This window comes from Theobroma cacao, chromosome 5, assembly GCF_000208745.1.
Source record: "Theobroma cacao cultivar B97-61/B2 chromosome 5, Criollo_cocoa_genome_V2, whole genome shotgun sequence".
NCBI classification, from domain to species: domain Eukaryota; kingdom Viridiplantae; phylum Streptophyta; class Magnoliopsida; order Malvales; family Malvaceae; genus Theobroma; species Theobroma cacao.
Genome location: NC_030854.1, coordinates 20,461,644 through 20,472,592, shown reverse-complemented (window position 1 = coordinate 20,472,592; position 10,949 = coordinate 20,461,644). Strand labels below are relative to the sequence as shown.

Here is a 10,949-nt window from a genome sequence, read left to right as displayed (position 1 = left end):
TTTTGTCTCCTATCTTGTCCAATTGCTGCCCTATTTTTCACTTCTTTGCTACCATATCTGAGCATGGACTTCCAACATTTAGGACAAAATGAGTTAAGTTTAAAATGAGGGGTTTTTAATATGAATGGAACTAAATTGCATTGTTTTGAAACAAGTGCATCATGATTTTAAATTCTCCCTTGTTGTTGTTGCTTGTTCCCTTCCTTGTTCATTCACTGGGTTTATACTTATCAATTTCAAATTCATGTTTTTAGATCACGAGGTAGTCGGTAACTAGGACGAGGTGTCCTTGTAGACCTATGTCCATCTTTTGGTAGGTGTCTTGGCATTCGGTAGCTGTATATTCATCCAAGTCACTCCGTTGGAAGTCGAGTGTTATTTTGTTTTGTATAGACGAACTTAATGTAAATTATTAGAATACATGTTGCATACATTGTATGTAAATTTTTAAGGAGTAATGCCAGTACGAGTTGGCAATGTATATCACTATTTTGATTCAAAGTTATGAAATATGACTTAGTGATATTAGATGGAATTATAAGTAAGATAAATAATAGGCTTGCTTGGGTTTAGTGGATTATGTCCATTGGACCCTTGCGCCGGTCATGGCCCGAAATTTGGGTCGTGACAAAGCTGTTTTAACCAAGAAATTAATTCTTTTGAAATTCATTCAATTCAGAGCCCTTTTATTTTTTTTTTATTATTATGGAGATGGGCATGTAAGTGGCTACTATTTAGGCAATTCATAATCTATTCAGTTTGTTGGAAGTAGGCAACAAAATAACCTATATTCCAACACCTATAATAACGGGTAGAGGAATCATCCAAACTTTTCTTAGAGCAATAATCAAGGTTTATCATTAGCTCTAAAGGCTAATTTCCCTCGTGGATTTCCACCTTAAGTAAGACCTCCTGTGCAGGAAAAGAAGCCATGTATGGAAGAGTTGCTTATATAGTATAACTCTAATTATGATTGATCCTTTCAATCATAGTTAAGTAGGCTCATTTTGAAACCTTAAAGACTCCAATTAAGCAACTTGCCAACACCATCAACAATAGGCTTCAAGGTACTTTACCTAGTGACGCGGAAGCTAATCCTAGGAGAGAAGCCAAGGAACATTACAATGCAATCAACCTTATAAATGGAAAAGAGATCGGAAGTAGCAAACAAGCGAAAGCTTAAGATAAGCTTGTTGAGACTAGGACAGTGCTTGAGAATGCAACAAGTAATTTTAAGATACGGATACAAAAGCAAGCTCACCACCACCACCCTTTCTTTAGGGCTTTTAGAAGTAGAGACTGGGTAAGCAGTTCCAAAAATTTCTCAAGGTATTCAAGAAGCTCTATATTAATATTCCTTTTTTTGAAGCTTCGGAGCAAATGCCTACTTATGTTAAGTTTTTAAGAGACATCCTAATCGAAAAGAAGAAAGTAGGAGACTTTGAAATAGTTTCATTTACAGAGGAGTGTAGTGTTATAATCGAAAATAAGCTTCCACCAAAGATTAAGGATCCAAGGAGTTTTTCTATCCTTTGTACTACTGATAGTTTTAAATTTTTTAAAGCTTTGTGTGATTTGGGTGCTAGTGTTTCAATTATGCCTATGTCTATTGCCAGCAAACTTGGACTTAATCAGATACAAGCTACTACAGTTTCTTTACAATTAGCAGACAAAACAATCAAGTTCTCTATTGGGATTATGGAAGATGTTTACAAGCTATTACAGTTTCTTTACAATTAACAGACAGAACAATCTAGTTCCCTATTGGGATTATATAGGATGTGTTGGTTAAAGTTGGACATCTTTACATTATGGTAGACTTCATTGTGTTTGAGATGGAAAAGGATGTAAAAATTCCAATAATCATATGACGACCATTCTTGGCTACTGAAGGTGAAATCATTTATGTGAAGAAAGGCAAGATAACTTTTAAAGTTGGAAAAGAGGTAGTCGATTTCAATATTTTCAATGCAATTAAGCATCTTACCTATACAAATAGTTGCTATAGAGTGGACTTAGTTGATAAAGGTAAAGACAAGCCTATTTCTCCGCCTAAAGTGAGCAAGCACTAACCTTTGAGTTAAATCTACCACTTCTACGTATCAAAGCCAAGTAATCGCATGAGGATCATCTTCCACCACCTTTTATTTGTCTTGATTTTAAGGTTGGACAACAAGTGCTACTTTCTAATTCACGCTTCAAGCTTTTCCCATGGAATCAGAAGGCAGTATGGTTGGGTCCTTTCAATGTGGTAATGGTTTATCCTTGTGGTATAATAGAGATTGATAGTAAGGATACTAAACCATTCATGGTTAATAAACTAAGACTCAAGCTTTATTCGATGGATAAAGAAATGCAAAATGGGGTGCCATTGTCAAGTTGATGACTATAAAGAAGCACTTCATGGAAGGCAACCCAAGTGTTTTTTTTTTTTCCTTAAACTCTTGCTCTTTTTCTTAGAAGCTATTTCTTCAAAATTTTCGATTAATTTGTTTTTGTTCTTTTTCATTTAGATTTTTGTCACCTTAATGGATCTTCTTAACAAATTTATATATAATGAGGATAAAGAGGAAGATTAGATGATACCCACTCCCTAGGGGAGTATTCTTGACTTTTCTTCTTTAAGTTTTAACACTGAGGACAATGTTAATTTTAAGTTTGGGGGGTGGGGTTGGGAGTTTAATTTTTAAACTTTGCATTTTTTGTTTTTAAGATTCAACCTTGGTTTGTTAGTTAGCTTTTAATTTTTTGCATGTTTTTGGAAAACGTTAGCTATAGTTTGTTGCACCAATTTCTTTCTTTCACTTATCCAATGAAGAAAAAAAGTTATCCTATTATCTTTTGCTCTTAGTGAATGTAAATATTGTTTGAGTATTATATTGAACTCTTTTACTAATTATCATTGTAGAATGTGATTTTTCCACCATTTGAGTACCGTGTTTCTTGCTTTGAACTATTATGTACATTTAGAGAGGATTTATGTGAATGTAAATTTTTGAATAATGTCTTGAGTTTTAGAATTTGTTCGAGTTTTTCTCTAGCCAAAATCCTAGGCTATACTTAGTTAAGGAAATGACTTAGGCCATTTTTGGACTAATTGAGCCTTTCGAGCCACCTTGCTACATGTTTATCCCTAGAATACCCCTTTGAGTCTAATGTAATCTTTTCTTTGTTTGAACACTTAATTATTAGCCTAGATCCTTACATAAAATGTTCCAAGTTTTGCATCCTTCACTCTTAAATGCATAAGTCAATTTAGGAAGTTTAATGGGCTAGATAGTGAAAAAGGTAGAAAAGATGAAAGTGATAAAAACCTTAAAAGCATTATTGTATTCATCTCACTACCCAATAAAAGAAATAAGTTTGGGGGTATGATATTGAGAAAAAGAAAAAGAAAAATGGAAGAAAAATAAGAAAAAGAATAAAGTGTTGAACAACAGAAAAATTTGATGAAAAAGGGTGTACTTAGTGAAGGAAAATAAAGCTCTAAATAGGTCGTACAATGACTATGTGCCTAGGGTGATGTCACAGCCCAAATTTTGGGCTATGACCGATGCATGGGCTCAGTGGGCATAGCCCACCAGGCCCAAGCAACCTTCTTTATGAGATCTTATTCGTCATTCCATCCATCATCTTTAAAACCATGTGTTGTAATTCTCATCGATGAATGTTTTTGAGATGCCATAGTACCTGCCGAGAAGACGAGCATACGTGGACACTCAATCTAGGTCCCAACTACCTCCAAATCTAAAAAAATGAAGTTTAAAATGTGAGTATAAAACTCAATGAGTGAACATAAGAAGGGAACAAGCAATCGATAAGGAGAACTTGGAAATCATGATGCACTTGTTTCAAAACAATGTAATTGATTTAATTTCTTACTAAAAACCCCTCATTTCAAACTTTGATTAAAAACCTCATAATGTTGCAAAAACCCATGATCAATCTATGAAGTTAAATGGGTGAAAAATATGTCAAAATCAAGCAAGGTAGCAAGCATGACAGCAAGTTTATCGCTGCAGTGAGAAACATTCTTAGTTTGCATATGTTTATTTTTTTCAAGCATATCTCTCACTACAGAAGCCCAATTGACATGATTTTTAGACCATTAGAAAGAAAAGAGGTTGGGCTACCACTTTTATGTTTACCACTTTCCCCAGTTCTGATTAAAAGATGGTGAAAATCTATGTCAAAACAAAGGCACTGCATTAGAAAATTTGGAACTAGCTGAGAGTTTCACGCTGCAGCAAGAAGCTTCAGAAAATTTGTTGCTGCTGTGAGAATACATTCTCGTTGCAGTGAGAATCAGCCTAGTGCAACCCCCCTCCAACTCAAAAGTTTCTCACTGTAACAAAAATGTTTCTCGCTGTAGCGAGAAACAGAGCAATTTTGTTAAAAGGGGTCTTCCATATCAAAAGCCATTTTCTTGTTGAAATGAAAAGCAATTTGGGAGCAATTAAGAATGCCAACATACAACACAATCACAATTAGTTTCATAAACTTTCTATAACACACACATATATATATATACATACATCATCATGCATACCATCCTGCCACACTCAACTCAATGCAATATCATCATCGTGTGTGCAATCCCTACTCGCACACTTCAACATCATCATGTGTGCACTCCCTACTCGCACACTCTAACATCATCATGTGTGCACTCCCTACTCGCACACTTCAACATCATCATGTGTACACTCTCTACTCGCAAACTTCAACATCATCACACAACATTATTCATCAATGTACAACATATATTCATATATATATATATATATCAACATAATATAGGAGTACATGGATTCATCCTTTCATACATTTCACATTTTCACAACATCAAAACATTTTATCAAGGGCTTGTTCCCCGACATACATTTTTAAAGAAAAGTTGGATAAAATCATTCAAATGTTTCATCCAAATTCATTTCCATTTACACATTTTAAGCATATCTTTCACCGATATTTATTGAATCTTTACTCGACTCCAACTTCAACTATTGCTCCAAATGAAGATGTAAGGTCTTGTTGGAACCTATCACACACCAACATTACAACCAACCCAATTTGCACAAATACATTTCTAAAAGCTATTTCTTAAATCAAGCCCCACTAGTTATTCCTAACTAGCTTTCAGTTACCATTTGATTGGCTATCTATTCTCTCTACTCTAGTAACACTAGAAATAAATAAACAAACCTCAACAATAATGTCACGACCAAAAATGAATAAACTACCTCAGCTACAAAACACTCATAAATCTAACTATTAATCATTCTCAACAACTAAAATATCAACTCAATTTAAATTCTCACCTTGCTAGATTTGCAATTGAATATCTCCTCAAGAATTCCCAAACTATTATAAAAGGTCTTTTTTTCTCTCTCTAAAACCCTAGTTAGTGAGAGAAAGTATTGATCTAAGACATTTCAAGGGTTTTAAGGTGAAGAGTGAAAGAGCATAAAAGGTTCTATTAAAAAAATGCACAAAAGCATGAAAATGAAGGTTAACTTGAGAGGGTTATGGAAGCTTGAAGAGTGCTCCCATGAAAAGTGAAGAAATGTGGGATGGGAGGAAGAAGAAGAAGATGAAGTGCTGGAAATCTGAGGAAGGTGCTGGAGAATGAAGATATTTATAGTTAAAACTTATCCAATTGTTCATGAAATTACAATAATACCCTTAGCAATGCCATTTGTCTTCTTCTTGTTCCTGTTCAATCTTTTACTCTTTTAACACTAGGAAAATATCCAAAATCCTCCGAAAGAGGTCCCTTAAGTAGCCCCCAAAAGTCCTAGCTTCAAAAACTCCAAAATCTTGTTGTTTGTGAAATTTACAGTGAAGAACATGGCTCTAAATTTCTAGCCCCGTGCCTTTCAAACATTCTGCCAATTTTTATTCTTCTAGTGTAGTCCTTTCACTTCGATAAAGATTTTGACCACCTTCTAGCCAGAACTTGGAAAAGTGGTGAACATCAAAATTGTATCCCTGCCTCTTAGCTTTCTAATGGTCTAAAAAACATGTCATTTTTGGCCTCTTTAGTGAGAGATATACTTGAAAAACTGAAACATATGCAAATAGTGCTACTGTTCATTATGCACCTTTCTTCACCAATTAAAATTATTTTTGATCCTACTCCTATAACGACATAAAATAATTATAAGTAATGTAAAACTAGCATCATTAGCTCAAATTAAACCTTTAAACATAAGTTCCACTTCGAGTTATGCGTCTATAAAGGTCAAGGTTTCACATTCTCCCCCACTAAAAGAAATTCGGTCCCGAAATTTAAATCGAACTATAAGGTAGCATACCTCTACATATTAAAGAGGTGTGGATCCTTTGTCTGCATCTCCTCCTCGGCTTCCCATGTTACCTCTTCGCTGGTGTGGTTTCACCATAACACCTTCACTAAGGCTATCTCCTTTGAACGAAGCTTTTTGACTTGTCTATCCAGGATAGCTATCCGTTACTCCTCATAAGTCAGATTATTGTTCAGCTGGATGGTTTCATACCGTATTACATGTGATAGATCTGGGTTGCACTTCCTAAGCATTGACACATGAAACACGGGGTGAATATTCGAAAGGTCTGGTGGTAATGCCAAACGATATGCCACTACTCCAACCCTTTCTAAGATCTCGAAGGGTCCTATATATTGAGGGCTCAAATTTCCCTTCTTGCCAAACCTCATTATTCCTTTCGTTGGTGAGACCTTCAAAAGGACGTGATCTCGCACTTGAAATTCCAAGTCTTTCCATCTATTATCAACATAGGACTTTTGTCTAGTTTGTGCTGTTAACATCTTTTGACGAATCATGCGTATTTTCTCGATGGCATCCTGTACCAACTCAAGCCCCAAAAGTTTCCTTTCTCCCACTTCTAGCCATCCAATAGGTGACCTGCACCTCCTTCCATATAATGCTTCAAATGGTGCCATTTGGATGCTAGTTTGGAAACTGTTGTTGTAGGCAAACTCCACTAAGGGTAAATATCGATCCCACCTGACCACAAGGTCTATTACACAGGCCCTCAACATATCCTCCAATGTCTAAATGGTCCGTTCAGACTAGCCATCGGTTTATCGGTGGAAAGCTGTGCTAAAATCCAACTTAGTGCCCAATGCTTCTTGCAACTTTTCCCAGAACCTACTGGTGAATTGTGCTCCTCTGTTAGATACTATAGAAACAAGAATGCCATGCAACCGTATTATCTTGTCTACATAAAGTTGGGCATACTGGGCAACCTCGTATGTAGTTTTATCCGAAAGGAAGTGAGCTGATTTAGTTAACTGATCTACTATGATCTAGATCGAATCGTAACCCCCACTAGTCTGAGGCAAACCTGTTACAAAGTCCATGGTAATACACTCCCAGTTTCATTCGGGCACTGGTAATGGCTGTAGTAGCCCTACAGGTTTTTGATGTTCGACCTTAATCTACTGACAAACTAGGCACTTGGAGATGAACTCAGCTACATCTTTCTTGAGTCCCTCCCACCGATACACCTCCTTCAAATCTTGATACAACTTTGTAGCCCCAAGATGTACCACATAGGCTGCCATGTGCGCTTCCTCCAATATTTTTCTCTTTAATCCATCAATATCGAGCACATAAAGTCTAGTTCCATACCTCAACACTCCATCTATGCCTTTAGTAAACATTTTCCCTTTCCTTCCTTGAGGGTCCTCCAAGGCCTTAGCTACAAACTCAACTTTACTTTATACATCTTTAATCTGGTCCAGTAACATAGGCCTCACTCTAAAGTGTGCTAGCAATGCACTTGCCTCAAAAACTTCCAAGTCCACACCCATGTCTCCCAAGCTATGCACCTCCTTAATCAAGAATCTCCTATCGTGGAGATATGTGCTAGGTTCCCCATCGATTTTTGACTCAAGGCATCTGCCACTACATTTGCCTTACCCGGATGATAGAGAATAGTACAATCATAATCCTTTAGCAACTCCATCCACCTACGTTATCTCAAGTTAAGATCCCTCTGCTGAAATATATACTTCAAGCTTTTGCGGTCCATATATATCTCACAAGTCTCATCATACAAATAATATCTCCAAATCTTTAAGGCAAACACGATTGTTGCCATCTCCAAATCGTGTACGGGATAATTCTGCTCATGCCTTTTAAGTTGCCTTGATGCATACGTAATCATTTTCCCATGTTGCATTAATACACACCCTAAACCAATCCGCGATGCATCACAAAATACCGTATAACCCCCGGTGCCTTGTGGTAGGCTTAATACTGGAGCTGTGGTGAGACATGCCTTAAGCTTCTCAAAGCTATTCTCACAAGAATCTGACCACTCAAACTTTGTATCCTTATGTGTCAGCTTAGTTAGAGGGGTGACTATTTTGGAGAAGTCCTTCACAAAACGACGATAATAGCCAGCCAAACCCAAAAAGCTTCTAATCTCCATAACTGAGGTCGACCTTGGCCACTTTTCCACTGCCTTAACTTTCTTTGGATCAACTTGTACCCCATCCTGGGATACCACATGTCCTAAAAATGTAATGCTTTCAAGCAAAAACTCACACTTGGAGAACTTGGCATACGGTCGATGTTCTTTCAAAGTTTAGAGCACTATCTTAAGATGTTGCTCGTGCTCTTCTTGACTCTTCGAGTAGATCAAGATGTCATCAATAAACACCACCACAAACTTGTCTAAATAAGGCTTGAACACCTTATTCATCAAATCCATAAAGATCGTAGAGGCATTCGTAAGCCCAAATTACATCATCAAGAACTCATAATGCCTATATCTTGTTCGAAATGCGGTCTTGGGTATATCTTCATTCCGGATCCTCAACTGATGGTACCCAGATCGTAGATCTATTTTAGAAAAACATTGTGCTCCTTGTAGTTGATCAAATAAATCATCTATTCTTGGAAGTGGATACTTATTCTTCACCGTCACTTTAATAAACTGTCGATAGTCAATGCATAGCCTAAGTGACCCATATTTCTTCTTTATAAATAACACCGGTGCTCCCCATAGGGAGACACTAAAATGGATGAAGCCTTTATCCAATAAATCTTCCAACTGATCCTTAAGCTCTTTAAGCTTTACAGGTGCCATTCTATATGGGGGTATGGATATAGGTCTAGTGTAGGGAATCAAATCTCTACAAAATTCAATTTCCTGCTCGGGAGGCAATCTTGGTAGTTCCTCGAGAAATACATCTTTAAACTCATTCGCCATCGACACTTGGCTCATATCTCCAACCTTCGCCTGAGTATCCCTTACCACAACCAAGTAACCTAAACAACCTTGTCTTAATAACTTTCTAGTAGACATGATCGATATCAAATTAGTTGGAGCATTACTCCTATCCCTCTGAATACTAAATGAGGGCTCACCTAAAAAATCAAATTTCACCAATTTATGATAACAATCCACATTGGCATGGCAGGGTGCCAGCCAATCCATTCCTAAAATCACATCAAAGTCTAAGGTGTCTAACACCATCAGATTCACCAAAGTGTCCTTGTCCTCGACTCGAACTACGCAGGACTCATATTCCCATTCAGCCATAAATAGCTCCATTAAAGGAGTAGACATTATTAATTGTTCCTCACTCCTAGCACGATCTTTACCCAAACAACATGTAAAACATGGAGAAATAAAAGAATGGGTAGCACCAGGATCAAACAGTACTCGAGCATCCATATTATAAACAAAAAGAGTACCTGAGACCATTGCATTGGATGTCTAGGCCTTCTAGGGTGTTAAAGCATAAACCCTTGCCTGGCCCATACCAACAGAACTCTGACGCCCAGACCTAGATGGCCTACCTTGAGAGGAAGTACTAGTACCTATACCTCTGGATCCACTAACTTCCCTATCAGACGAGGCAGGGACTAAAGGAGCAGATGAAGCTGGTTGGGTGGAGTCGCAAACAGAACCTTATGATTGATGAGCCGTCGGCAATTCCTCTTAATATGTCCAGGCTGATTGCATGAGAAACAAACTCCTGTGGCACGAAGGCATCTTCCTATATGACGTCCCCCACAAGTATCACAACGACGTAAAACTTGACTTCCCTGCCTCAAATCTTGCTGCCTATCGGAATTGAAAGTTCTCTATCCTGCCCTAATGTTAGCATCAGACGAGTCACTTCCTTTTTGGGGCAATCGTGAGTCCTTTGTGGACCCTGACGGTTAGAAGATGACATCCCACTGTTAAAATCTCTACGGCCTTGATAACCCTCTATCTTGGTCTTTTTCGCTCTATCCCTTATAGCCCTACTCTCACTGGTCCTCATCTCGATGCGTTGAGCACAATCCACTACTGCAGAATAGGTAGTGAAATCTTGAGATGCCACAGCCCTAAATAATGGCTCCACTAACCCATCCACAAACCTCTGAATCTTTATCTCCTCAGTAGAAACTAGGTAGGGAGCATACTTGGCCAACTGCGTGAATTTGATGTCATACTCTAACACCGTCATACTCGAGGTTTGTATCAAAGTCTCAAACTCTCTAGCTCTAGCATTACGTACACTGAGTGGTAAAAATTGATCTAGAAAGGCTGTACTGAACTCACTCCAAGTCAATAGTGCTGCATCCATTGGTTTACCTCTATATAGAGAACTATACCACTCGTGTGCCACGTCCTCTAATCGGAAGGTGGCTAGCTCGACTGACCGGACATTGGAACATCCCAAGGCTTTAAAAATCTTCTCCATCTTATCAAAGAAAACCTAGGGTTTCTCTGATGCATTAGACCTTGAAAATGATGGAGACTTAAGCTTGAGAAAATCAGGAAGAGAATATATCTAGATGTCCCCTCTCAACCTCATGATGTTGGCGATCGGCCTGTCATTGGGAGCTAGGGGATTCTTGTACTGTAGGTCTCCCCTCTACTACCCTCTGTATATCCTCCATAAGAGTTACCATCATTTGTACAACCCGGTTGACTCCCTGTAG

General features: G+C 37.8%; 1 protein-coding gene across 1 annotated transcript; it reads right to left on the bottom strand.

Moving 5' to 3' along the window:
• LOC108661959 lies at positions 10,070-10,708 on the bottom strand. Its single transcript, XM_018120953.1, has one exon. It carries the CDS (start codon positions 10,706-10,708, stop codon positions 10,070-10,072), a length of 639 nt encoding a protein of 212 aa, XP_017976442.1.

Bases quoted from the DNA above. Each gene is read 5' to 3' on its own strand.
- LOC108661959 (XM_018120953.1), bottom strand. From the start codon at position 10,708: ATGGAGAAGATTTTTAAAGCCTTGGGATGTTCCAATGTCCGGTCAGTC.